At 51.6% G+C, this 13,848-nt stretch overlaps 1 protein-coding gene across 3 annotated transcripts in view; it reads right to left on the reverse strand.

Moving 5' to 3' along the window:
- Positions 1-7,276, reverse strand: part of BAIAP2 (BAR/IMD domain containing adaptor protein 2) — an 85,399-nt gene extending 78,123 nt beyond the window's left edge. For all 3 annotated transcript variants that reach the window (XM_050920755.1, XM_050920757.1, XM_050920756.1), the window contains exon 1: positions 7,226-7,276. In XM_050920755.1, the coding sequence (XP_050776712.1) occupies positions 7,226-7,273 (48 nt within the window). In that variant the 5' untranslated portion in view covers positions 7,274-7,276. The remainder of the gene's footprint in view (positions 1-7,225) is intronic.
- Between the last annotated feature and the right edge of the window lie 6,572 nt (positions 7,277-13,848).

Raw genomic sequence — 13,848 nt, forward strand, 5'->3', positions numbered from 1 at the left:
GGGGAAGCGTTCATTAGACATTCTCTGCTCAGATGTGGTCATGCTACGAAAGCGCAAGAACTGCTGCAAGGAACTCTGATTGCTAAATGGCTCACGCCAGCTTCAGAAACTCACCTCATTATCTCAGTATTAATATTTAATACCCAAACCCAGATGACTCTTTACATCTCAGTCTGTCCCACCCTGTGTTTAAAACAGTGCTTCATAGTTTCAATAGGCTGAGCTTCTGCTTGAGAAGCTACGCTGGACTCATTAGTAAGTCAGATTTCAATTATAAGCAGGCTCAATACATACCTTCCCTTTCTGCCTCTAAGAAACTCCCACCCAGGAAGCTGGAATCAAAGGTACACAACACTGGTCTCTATGTATTGCAAGTGACACTGTCCCCACATCACCTAGGCAATAACAGTGTAACATAATGCAATAGTACATATGTAGAATCATTCTCCTCCACTCCCTCATCTGGTGAATGTGCGGTTCATTTGGAGCATTTCCACACACATGCAAATGGCTACTCCTCAGATGGTACTGTGGGGCTTACTGTGTGGCATCTGGCAAAATGCAAGACTGGAGTTCACCAGCATCTCTACTGGAAGGGTGTTCCATCAAAAGGAGGCCCATGCCAAAAAAGCCACATACCTGGCCAGACCAAGAGTTTCATTTCAGAGTGTCCCTGACAGTAACAGCTTCCACATGGAGGGGGAGGTGGGCAGAGATCACCATGGGCTGAGCCCCAACTGACTCTGAAAATTAAGACCAGGACCTTGAAGCAAATCAAGCCCGGGAATAGCGTTGTGCAGATTGCCAGAATGCTGAGCCCAGCTGACCCATGGTATCACCTGGTAGAGATGCTTCATCTGCTACTTTAAATATTGAATGGGCATTGATAAGTGTAACTGCCACTTGGACCAGTTAGACCAGGGGTCAGCAACCTTTCTGAGGTGGTGTGCTGAGTCTTCATTTATTCACTCTAATGTAAGGTTCTGCGTGCCAGTAATACATTTTAATGTTTTTAGAAGGTCTCTTTCTAGACGTCTATAATATATAACTAAACTACTGTTGTAGGTAAAGTTAATAAGGTTTCAAAATGTTTAAGAAGCTTCTTTTAAAATTAAAATGCAGAGCGCCCCCCCCCCCCCCGGACTGGTAGCCCTGACCCAGGCGGTGTAAGTGCCACTGAAAATCAGCTCACATGCCGCCTTTGGCACCTGTGCCATAGGTTGCCTACCCCTGAGTCAGAGCTTCTTTGCAGCTTTTGCTTTCATTACCAGAGCCTGCAGTCAGCCTGGAGAGAAGGAATCCATTGACATGGTCCAATAGGAAGGGAACCGGCACTACATATAACTCAACTCACATGCTGCAGATCTCATGCTACAAAACACTATCAAACCAAAGGCTTCAACTTGGCTAAACTACTTTGTATGAATGATTTGGGAAATGGGAAGATCCATGACATACTGCACTTGAGCTACAAATAATGGGGGGAGGGGGAGAAAGAGCTAGTAGCACAACAAGCTAGCTCAGTATAACAAGCCTAAAGGCAACAGCCAGCTGAGCTCCACTCCAGAGGTGGCTGCATTTCAACGGTGCCAGTTAGAGAGTTTGTGAAGTGATTTGGGATTCTTTAGGAAGAAAGGCACTATAAAAATGTAAGTTACAATCAACTTCCTTTCTAAAGCTTCCATATTAATTTAGATAATTTTCAGGGATCAGTTGTCTGAGCAAAAAGCAAAAATCCTTGTCAGAATTCAACAGCAACTGCACAATATGAAACTAAAGGAGGAACAAACCCTGAAAAGCCACAGGGCAGGAGAAACAGTCATTTCCAGCACTGTAGCCATCCTCAGTCAGTGGCTTTTCTGTTTGCCTAGTGCTTCCTGCAATGCAAACTCTTTTGGTCAAAGGAGCAGCAGAGCAGCACAATGCATGAAATTCACATGGTGGTATAGGATCACTTCTGGGACTAATGCTCCCCCCTTTGCCAGCCCACATATTCCCTCCTGTTGCCACACAAAATCACCCACCATTTCCCCTCTGATTCACTTGAGCGAGATTCTCATTCCTTCCCTCCAGACTCTGAATAGTGGCTGTTATGGTAGCAATGACATCTATTACTTCTGATGTGTAGCAACTGACTAAGGAATTCTGCCTTCCTTTGCTCAATACTTTTTTTTTTTAAAAGGAACCTTTCCTCAGTGCAGCAGTCCAGAAATCCTTGCAAAACCACTCTTCCATTTGAAAAGTGGTTTGTAACATGAAATGGAAGCTGGACTGAAGCTCCCAGTAATGTAACTCATCATCACTGAGAACAGCCTACTCTTCTGGGGAAGAAAAAGTCACCAGGTCTTTCATACTTTTGCCAAATACAATGCTCTGTATGTAATCTTAACTATTTGTTTGGAGAAGCAATACCCCTTTTCCCTTGCTGAAAAAGTTGGTCACCAGGCATGCGCCAAGTTTCACGTCGCCTGTGCTAGCAGCAAAGCTCCTCTCAGTCTCAGAACCATTGCAGCAGCTGTGCTGATACAATAAGGTCCACACGGATGAATCAGCGCCTGGGGAAAGTGGGATTATGTTGGCGGAAGGTGCCAGCTTCCTCCATCCCTCTCTGTAATTACTCCGCATGTGTAGGCAGCTGATTGTAGCGGCAGCATCAGCACGGGGGAGGCTGACAGCTCTTCCACCATCTCATTAAGTGCAATCATTCTGAGGGCGAGCACCGGTTCTGGAAAATAATTATGAAGGGCCTTCCTAATCAGGATGCCTCACTAAAGCCTTGGCATGAGGGCCAAGGACTGCGGCTTCTTCGCTATATAAACTAGCTGCCAAAAGCCAGCTGCCTGCTCCAGACATTGTAATGGAGGACATCAAGGTGCCACCTGCAAGGAGCTCCAGCCACACAGCACAGCTGGCAGCGAGATGGTTCCCAGTCAGTCAATGGTGCGGAGTTGCTTTCCCTTCCACCCACCTGGGCAGAAAGTGGGTGCCCCCATAGTGAGGTCTGCAATTCAGTAACTGCATTGCAGTGGCAAAGAGATCCATACTTCCTCCATTTACTCAGAATTGGGTCCTGCCTCCCAAAGCAAGACACAGGCTGCTGCAGAAAACCCACCGGAGCAGAAGTTTGGGATTCAAAGCTGAGTAATGCTTGAGCAAAAGAGAACTCAAAATTAAAATGTGAGTGTTTGACCTGGGGAATCCAGAGCTTAGGTCTGTTTTAGGGAAGTGCCATCCCTGGGTCACCAGTGAAGAATACCAGACTATCAGCAAGACCAACAAACCGTGGGTCTGTTTAAAATTAAGACTGGAAGGAGAGCTCTGTGTAGCTCGAAAGCTTGTCTCTCACCAAACAAAAGTTAATCCATTAAAAGATATTCCCTCACCACTCCTTATTTCTTTAAAACAAGGACATTTATTGTTGTTCAAGAACTCATGAATATGAACTTAACATGACAAGCTGTGGGAAGCCTTCCACTCTGTACCCACTTGCAGTGGGAACTGGCTTCCCTATAGTAGGGTTTGTAAGGAAGCTTTGTTAAATCTCCTGGGACACATTAGTTCATGTGATGGTGTCAGCAGATAGTAACTATGAATACCCAAAAATCCTATCAAATACGCAGCAGGAAAACTGCATCACTAACAAACCAATACACACTTTCCCTCCTTGTCCCCAATCGACACCCTGAGACACTTGCACTAAGCTTTCACTGGTTGAAACAACTCCTGTTGACTTTAATGGAGTTTGATGGGATCCTGAATCTTGTTTCCTGGATAATTTCTTTAGATGTTCGCTAATCCCCATGAGCAAACTTCAAGTTTCAGTAAGGATCCCAGGCAATAACTCCTGTTGGACATCTTCACATGGCAAGAGGATTCTTTTATTTCTACTGACAAACAAGCACTATTCACAAGGACAGAAATGTTAACATAGCTTACAAGAGTTCAGCGCTTTAGCTTCCTTTAATCACAGGACCATAGAATATCAGGGCTGGAAGGGACCTCAGGAGGTATCTAGTCCAACCCTCTGCTCAAGGCAGGACCAATCCCCAGACAGATTTTTGCCCCAAATCCCTAAATGGCCCCCTCAAGGACTGAGCTCACACCCTGGGTTTAGCAGGCCAATGCTCAAACCACGGAGCTATCCCCTCCCCCAATACAACCCATAAGCAAACAACTTCAGTGCCTTAGCTTCATTTGGAATTAAAATACCTGGATCAGGCATGGATTCATGCTTTGGAAGCCATTAGGGGCCAAGTTAGAAAAAAAATGACAATACTTTACTCAAAATTCACCCATCATGCCAAGTTATCTTTCTCTATCCTCCAGCTGGCAGAATGTTCTACAAAATGACCAACGGTGGAACAGTTAACACTGCTATAGTTTAAATTGTTATCCTCAGGCTTCAGAGTCAATGTGATGTTGAGATGAATAGGGTCAGTTCACACTTTTTAAATGTGGGTTCTTGTAACACTGCAAGACAAAATGTAACCAGGACAGCTGCATTTTAACCAGGTGCCAGGATTTGTACCCTAGGTTAGGCTCTGAAAGTTTATTATTGTCATTATAATTGCTGCCTTTCAGTCTGCAAACTGAGTAAAGCAGCACTGTAGCTGTACACATTCAGAAGGTTTTCTTCGCAAGCAAAAGAGTTAAAAACTCCAGTTTGGCTGACTGACTATGTAGATAGTACAGAAACTGATGAAGCCAGTTACAACCCATAGAGGTGAACTGCCAGATACCAGTGCAATCCCACTCTGAGGGGCCATGCTAACATTTGTACTTTCTTCCCTGGAGAAATAAATAGCATAAACTTTACTCAGCTGTTTTCAAACTAGAACCCCTTGAAGTCTCTTTTGGCCAACCCAAACACAAAGCTCAAAAATCAAGTTCAGTTTGCAACTGCCAAGGTAAACAGCACCAGGATATCACACAGCCACAACAAACAAGCCATGCAGCAAGTTCACAGAAGGATCCAATACCCGCTCCCAAAGAAATCCGTACCCACACTGCAAACAGGCTATTAACACAGCTCTTCAAAGACAACATCTTCACTATGGCTGAGCCACCAGCAGAAACCACTCAGTAGCAATTGACCTTGGAGACTGACTCATACAAGTCACTCGATTCTGAAGACTGGCAAGTCCAGTTTACTTATTCAACAACTATTATCACTGTGTTTGCTCAGCTTAAGCACATACATAATTCTTAGACACTGAACCTTACCGATTAGCACAATACTATCACAGAGAACAAGGGAGCATTCAGACTGCAAGGGAAAGTTAACCAAGTTAACATCCGTGCATCTAGAATATCCATGGCCAAACAACAATCTGCATTGCTAGGTTGCTTCCATTAAGTCAGATGATTTTCCATGAAGGAATGCAGCCCATGGATACTTGCAATGCTAGCAGAGTTAAACATTATCAAATCATAATCTAATTACATTTTCACAGACATGAGAAACCTCATTATCAAATTGGCCATGACAACAGAACAGAAAATAGGACTTTAGTTCATCATTTATACTAAAATGGAATTGTGACTGGTCATATGAGGATTATGCCTTAAGGAGATCACAAGGAAAACCAGCCTTTTCAAACTGTGCTGTGTTGAATGCTTTGGGCCTAAGTTTTCCTACCACAATTTCACTTGCTTTATGCTTACAAATAGCTCAGTGCTCCAGCCATTTATAAAACAGACAATAGCATAACTGCTCCAGTTTAATGGATGACAGCCTGCATAATATCCTAGGTTAGAGGTATTATATCAGAGTTGGTCACAGGCTCCAGCAGAGCAGAACCACTTCATTTACCCTAATTCACACAGTGCGAGAACAGAGTTTCACAACCAAAATGAAGGGAAAAAAGAAAAGTCACTAGACTCACTGACCTCAGATATAACAAAGTTACGGACATAGAGCTAATGACATGCTTTTTAATAACACTTCCCTCATGGAAGGCATCTGTTGCAGCACTGCCTCCCTAGGAGATCTCTCTTCCTTTAACAGGTATTGTCTGTAACCCCATATTCATCTAGCATAATCATATACTATATATAATCAGGAGATCTCTGAATAAATAGGTCTGCCTCTTCAGCACAGTATTTACAGCTTTTGAATGGTCATTAAAAACAAATGTCTTTCACTGTACATGGCTGTCTTTGGTCCCTGAAGACCATACAGAACATGCAGAGCTGGTGTGGTTATCTGATGCAGCAGTGAAATAGTTTAGGTGCGTTTCACAGTACAGTACAATGCAGGAAGCCCCATAATTGTTTAAGACAATTAAATCTGTTGGTCTGTGGAGGGCTTTGAGATTTCACTTAGGCAATCATAAGCTAAGCTTGCTTTGTAAATGCCAGCTTCTCCAATCTCAACACCCAAGGCAACACCCAGAGCTGGCTCAAAAGCCAAGGAAACCCTTAAAAGCCTTTCACGCTGAAAAAGACAGCTAGGTTGGAAATCGGGCTTTATTTTAAAGCTCTACTTTCAGAACCACTAATATGAACCATTTTGACATGAAAACGTTTGCCTGGTAAAATGTAACGTGGTGGTGGTGGTGGGAGGAGAAGTTATAGGGACAGCCTGTTACTAGAGGCTGTAGGAACCACTGGGTTCTCCGCAGCCCCCCATAGCAGGCTGTTTCTCCATCAGCTACAGCTATGGGTTATCACCCAGGACCACACTTTGAGAGCAGCACGAAGATCAGGAATGGACTCCGGGATGTCACGTCCAACGAGAGCGAAGTGCAGCGAGGGAGCTCGGATTGTGAGTGACTCCTACACAACTCCACCGCCAGGCCCGCGCTTACATAAGGTGACACCTTTTGTCCACCCCTCAGAAGAAAATCCCGTTTCCCCAGATTTAGAGACTGCCCCCGAACAGAGAGAGAGGGAGGAAGGAAACGAAACCTGGCAATTAATTCAACGTACAGACACTGGGGGTTGCGAACCGCCCTGGGGAAAGAGCCGCAAATTAACATTTCAAACCAGCCAACCCGCTAACCAGCAACAAGCCCGGGACCGACAAGCGCCGGATCCCCTCGCTCGGGAGCCGCTGCCGAGAGAGGTGAAAAGCGAAACGCGGCAGCCGAGCCAGCGACCTGCTGCTGCTCTGGCCGGAGCCGCCCTGCCTTCCCCGCGCCAGGCTGGCCCGGCCCGGCTCGGCTCGGCCGGACAGTCACCCCGGCGAACCCGCGGGGCTCCGCGCGCCCCCAGGGCAGCTCACCTTGTAGACGGTCTCGGTGAGGCGATGCACCTCCTCGGAGCGCGCCATGGCGGCTGGCGGCCAGCAGAGTGCGCGGGGCGCGGCGGCCGCTGAGCTTATATCGCCGCCACGCGCCGGGCCCCGCCCCCGGCTCCTCCCATTCCCGCCCCCTCCCGCCCCCGGCTCCGCGGGGAGGAACGGCCGCGAACGGGTCCAAGCTGACAGGTAGCTCCAGCGCCCCTCCCCCCCAACCACGCTACAGCCCCTCCCCCAACACCCCCACAGCCCCCAACACCCCGCACCCGCCCTACAGCCCCTCCCCCAACACCCCCACAGCCCCCAACACCCCGCACCCGCCCTACAGCCCCTCCCCCAACACCCCCACAGCCCCAACACCCCGCACCCGCCCTACAGCCCCGCCTCCCAACCAGCCTACAACCCCACTGCCCCGCACCCCTTAACCACCCCACAGCCCTCAACACCCCTACAGCCCCTCCCCCCAACCACCCCCCAACACCCCCACAGCCCCAACACCCCGCACCCGCCCTACAGCCCCGCTGCCCCACACCCCTTAACCACCTCACAGCCCCCAACACCCCCACAGCCCCTAACACCCCGCACCCGCCCTACAGCCCCTCTCCCCAACCACCCCCAACACCCTGCACTCGCCCTACAGCCCTGTGCCTCCTAACCAGCCTACAGCCCCGCTGCCCCGCACCCCTTAACCACCCCACAGCCCCCAACACCCCAACCACCCCACAACTCCCAACACCCCCTCAGCCCCCAACACCCCAAACCCGCCCTACAGCCCCTCCCCCCAACCCCCAACGCCCCCAACACCCCAACCACCCCACAACCCCCAATGCCCCCACAGCCCCCAACACCCCAAACCCGCCCTACAGCCCCTCCCCCAACCCCCAATGCCCCCACAGCCCCCAACACCCCGCACCCGCCCTACAGCCCCTTCCCCCCAACACCCCACACCCGCCCTATAGCCCCACCTCCCAACCAGCCGACAGCCCCGCTGCCCCGCACCCCTTAACCACCCCACAGCCCCCAACCACCCCACAACTCCCAACACCCCCACAGCCCCCAACACCCCGCACCCGCCCCACAGCCCCGCTGCCCCACACCCCTTAACCACCTCACAGCCCCCAACACCCCCACAGCCCCTAACACCCTGCACCCGCCCTACAGCCCCTCCCCCCAACCACCCCCAACACCCTGCACTCGCCCTACAGCCCTGTGCCTCCTAACCAGCCTACAGCCCCGCTTCCCCGCACCCCTTAACCACCCCACAGCCCCCAACACCCCAACACCCCACAACTCCCAACACCCCCTCAGCCCCCAATACCCCAAACCCGCCCTACAGCCCCTCCCCCCAATGCCCCCAACACCCCAACCACCCCACAACTCCCAACACCCCCACAGCCCCCAACACCCCGAACCCGCCCCACAGCCCCTCCCCCCAACCACCCCACAACCTCCAAAGCCCCCACAGCCCCCAACACCCCACACCCGCCCTACAGCCCTGCCTCCCAACCAGCCTACAGCCCCGCTGCCCCACACCCCTTAACCACTTCACAGCCCCCAACACCCCCACAGCCCCTAACACCCCGCACCCGCCCTACAGCTCCTCCCTCCAACCACCCCCACAGCCCCAACACCCCGCACCCGCCCTACACCCCCGTGCCTCCCAACCGCCCTACAGCCCCTCCCCCCAACCACCCCCAACACCCTGCACTCGCCCTACAGCCCTGTGCCTCCTAACCAGCCTACAGCCCCGCTGCCCCGCACCCCTTAACCACCCCACAGCCCCCAACACCCCAACACCCCACAACTCCCAACACCCCCTCAGCCCCCAATACCCCAAACCCGCCCTACAGCCCCTCCCCCAACCCCCAACGCCCCCAACACCCCAACCACCCCACAACTCCCAACACCCCCACAGCCCCCAACACCCCGAACCCGCCCTACAGCCCCTCCCCCCAACACCCAAGGCCCCCACAGCCCCCAACACCCCACACCCGCCCTACAGCCCCTCCCCCCAACCACCCCACAACCTCCAAAGCCCCCACAGCCCCCAACACCGCACACCCGCCCTACAGCCCCGCCTCCCAACCAGCCTACAGCCCCGCTGCCCCACACCCCTTAACCACTTCACAGCCCCCAACACCCCCACAGCCCCTAACACCCCGCACCCGCCCTACAGCTCCTCCCTCCAACCACCCCCAACACCCTCACAGCCCCAACACCCCGCACCCGCCCTACACCCCCGTGCCTCCCAACCGCCCTACAGCCCCGCTGCCCTGCACCCCTTAACCATCCCACAGCCCCCAACACCCTGCACCCGCCCTACAGCCCCTCCCCCCAACTACCCCCCAACATCCCCACAGCCCCCAACACCTCGCACCCGCCCTACAGCCCCGCCTCCCAACCAACCCCCAACCCCCCAACAGCCCCGCCTCCCAACCGCCCTACAGCCCCGCTGCCCCGCACCCCTTAACCATCCCACAGCCCCAACACCCCCACAGCCCCCAACAGCCCACACCCGCCCTACAGCCCCTCCCACAACCAACCCCCAACACCCGCACAGCCCCCAACACCCCGCACCCGCCCTCCCAACCAGCCTACAGCCCCGCTGCCACGCACCCCACCCACCCCACAGCCCCGTGCCCCCCAAACACACTACAGCCCCTCCCCCCACCACCCCACAACCCCCAACACCCCCACAGCCCCCAACACCCCGCACCCGCCCTACAGCCCCGCTGCCTGCACTCCCACCCGCCCCACAGCCCCAACACCCCGCACCCACCCTACAGCCCCGTGCCTCCCAACCACCCTACAGCCCTGCTGCCCTGCACCCCTTAACCACCCCACAGCCCCCAACACCCTCAACCACCCCACAATCTACAACCACCTCACAGTCCCAACACCCCGCACCTCTTAACCACCCCACAGCCCCAACACCTCCAACCACCCCACAGCCCCAACAACCCCACAGCACTCTCTGCCCCACACTCCCAACCATTCCAAACACCCCGCAACACCCCCACCCCAAAACCACCCTCAACACCCCCTGCCCCAACACTCCCTAACCACCCCACAGCACCCTCTGCCCCCCAACACCCCAGACGCACTCTACTCCCCACACCCCTTAACCATCCATTCTTCCATCCTCATAACATACCCCCACACCGATAATACCCATAGCAACTTCCTGTCCCCATCCCCATAGCATCCCACCCAGGCCTGCCCCCTATCACACTCATACCAAGCACACTTCCCACCACGTGCAGACCCCCACGGAGGAACAAAAAGGAACTCACAGCATTTCTTCTGCTCACGTATCAAGGTGAGTAGGTCAGAAACAAATTGATGGAGGGAGTTTTAGAGCGATAGAATGCAGTTCCCACCATGCCCCCAAGCAGAAGGATCTGGTGTCTCGTTTGTTCCCTTCAAATGGAGAGGCCTAGGTGCCCCTCAGAATTCCCTCACATGTCCCACCCCTTCAAGGCCACGCTGGCCCCAAGATCTGTCTGTCTCCCTTTCTGTCGCAATCAGCATCTTTCTCAGGCGAGGGCTTTCAGGGCTTCCTCACAGGCGCGAGAGACTCTGGGGAGATATTAGAGGTTTGACTGGCTCCCGGAGCTGCCTTTCCCAAATGTCTGAAACCTGATCCCCCTTCAGAATGAAACCAACCATGTCCCACTGTACCCCGATGTTGTGTCATTAAAGGCTGTACCCGCCCTCCCTCCTCCCTCCACTCCCACTCCCCTGGGGGAAAGGCAGGTGCTGATCTCTGCAGCATGACTCTTCCTGTTCTTTTTCCCATGCTATAAAGAACAATGAAATAGTTAACAATGGTGACTTCTGAATCAGCACCCACTGAAGTAAATGGGGCAGCTCACCTCTCAAAGCTACTCTATCAGGCTTTCTGCAAACTCAGGCAAATGTCTCTTCAGTTACATTTGTTTCATGTTTCAGATGTTTTCTTCCCAGCCATAATAACGTACCCAGTGGCCAATCAGGCTCCCAGACCGTGGAGGGCAGGTGCAATAGCGTTGTTAGCCAGAGGAACATAACCACAAAAGCTGGCAGTTGGATTGCAGCCAGGCTGGTGAGCATCTCTTTCCTCCTATCGGAGTGGGAGAAAAAGGCATAATTTTGATGGGGGAGGGACACGTGGGCAGGGGCAGCAAAGGCACATCAGCGTCTGGGTGTGGATAGGGCAAACCTGTGGCCGTGGGGTCAGTAGTTAACAAGTTGGATATACATCTCCATGTCCCTCCAACCCTTTCCTTTTATGGCCTGGGGTGATGCACGGGGCTCTGGTCCCAGAGCATTCTGTTCACCCCCTAGCCTGCTCTTACTTTCAAGTGTTTTTAGTTTGCTTGCCCAAGACCACTGCTTCTGTTTCCCTCAACTCTCCTTGGGGTCAGGGAAGGCAGGCAGCCAGCTCTTCATGTCTGACCTAGAGGAGGATCTGGGTCTGGTGGGATCTCCCTCTCGATCTTTCTTTGTCATCTTCTGCCTCTCTCCTCCCTGAGCTCTGAGAACAAGAGGAAGGGGAAAGCACAAACCAGTTGTTCTACCCCAGACCACATTCTTCCCTTTCACTTCTCCTTCCTTCCACTATTGTGCTTCATCCAGCAAACACAGGAGAGCCCACAAGATGCCCAGCTGACTGTCCAGTATCGCTGCCTTTCTTTGACTCCGGTTCCTGGCCTTCGTTTGTACCTGCCCCGGTTGTACACGCTGGGGGGCAGGGATGACAATGGATAAAGGAAGGATGTGGGATGGGGCTTTTTGTTTTGACTGGCTTGTTAACTAGTCCCAGCTGGGAGGACTGGGATTTATTTGCCCTTTGTAAGAGGTGAGCTTTCAAAGAGGAGGGGACCATGGCATACAGGTCTGACTCACGTCCAGGGATGGGGGCCTGGAATGATACGTTTGATCTTTTCAGGAGAGCCCAGTGAGGCAGGAAGCAGCAGGTATTCTGCCTCGTTGACCAGTCGGACTGGGGGTGTTCAGAGTTGGAAGTGTGGGTGATGCTCACTTGAGGGCTACTGGACTTGCCCCTCAGTGCTGAGGACACCAGGGCAAGGCTTTCAGATGAGAGGGATGGGAAGAGAGCCTTTGTGTGCATCTTTATCACGTTATTTTTAGTTGTGTTATGTAAGTGGTTCTTTGCTACGTCATGGGTGTGGGGGGTTCTTGCATTTAATTCCAGTGTGACAGCCCAGCAATTCAAACAAGCTGTTCCTGTGGTAAGGAAGATAAAACGATTTGTAATTTCTTGTAATAAAAGAGGCCTTTTGGGAGGCCCCTTGGAGAATGTCTCACATCTAGCACTAGTCTTATATCCGAGCTGCTCTCTTTCCTATCACCACATTTCTGCTGCTTCTTTGTATGCCTTAACCCCAGGAAGGTTGAGCACAGAGAGGGGCTCCCCAATCCCCAGCTGGAGGCATCCAGTGTTTCTTCTCATCTTCATTTTAAGAGGAGGATTTACCAAATCATATCTGCCCATGGCTTTTCCCACTTTAAGAACCTGTAAGAGGCAACTGCATTCCCGGAATGGTTCTAGGCATTTTTGCTTCACTAAATCTGCCCTAAGGAATTCAGCTAATCCCAGAGTAGAACCCTGCTTCCCAGCAGCAGGCCTACTGAACACTTTCAGGATGTGTGGCCATAGCAGGCCCTGTGCCATCCATTTCCTTTTGATTTGTTTTCTTAACTGTCCATTTGTTTCTGTGCTTCACTGTGCAAGCATCAGGCAATGGCAGGAATGTACCGAGGTCACTGTGGGGTTACAGTTTCATCCATTTTATGTTATTTTCCTTGGGCACCTTGAACCTGCTGTTTGCAAACCAGATTTCCAAGAGATGTCGATATTTCGCTTTTGTCTATTGCAGAGATGCAGCCTCGCTTTCCACAGGCAGGGAAAACAAGCTAGAAAACAAGGGTGAGAAACCTCCTGGAATACTCTCCCAGGGGATCTGGTGTGAGTCCTGTCCTATGAGACATTCAAAACTAGAGAGAAGAAAGCACTGGAGAACACAGAGTAAGGAACAATCCTGGACTGACCCCAGGAAGATAGATCAGATGGAACCTCATGTCAATATTCTCTATATTATTCCTGGAAAGATACTGGAACTAATTATTAAACAATCAGTTGGAAGCACCTAGAGGATAAAGGTTTAAGGAATAGCCAGCATTAATTTGTCAAGAAAAAGCCATAGCAAACCAATCTCACTTCCTTCTTTGACAGGGTTACTGGCTTAGTAGATGTGATACGGCTTTTTACACAGTCTCACAATATATTCTTTTAAGCAAACTAGGGAAACGTCATCTAGATGAAATTACTATAAGATGGGTTCACAACTGGTTGAAAGACCATATTCAAAGAGTAGTTATCAATGGTTTGCTGTCAGACTGGGAGAGTATATGTAGGGGGTCCTGCAGGAGTCCATCCTAAATCTGGGACTAGTCAATATCTTCATCAGTGACTTGGATAATGAAGTGGTGAGTATATTTATAACATTTGCAGATGACACCAAGCTGGGAGGGGTTGCAAGCACAAGGAGGACAGGATTAGAATACAAAATGACCTTGAGAAATTGGACAATTAGTCTGAAATT

Source organism: Gopherus flavomarginatus, chromosome 12, assembly GCF_025201925.1.
Source record: "Gopherus flavomarginatus isolate rGopFla2 chromosome 12, rGopFla2.mat.asm, whole genome shotgun sequence".
In the NCBI taxonomy this organism is placed as follows: Eukaryota; Metazoa; Chordata; order Testudines; family Testudinidae; genus Gopherus; species Gopherus flavomarginatus.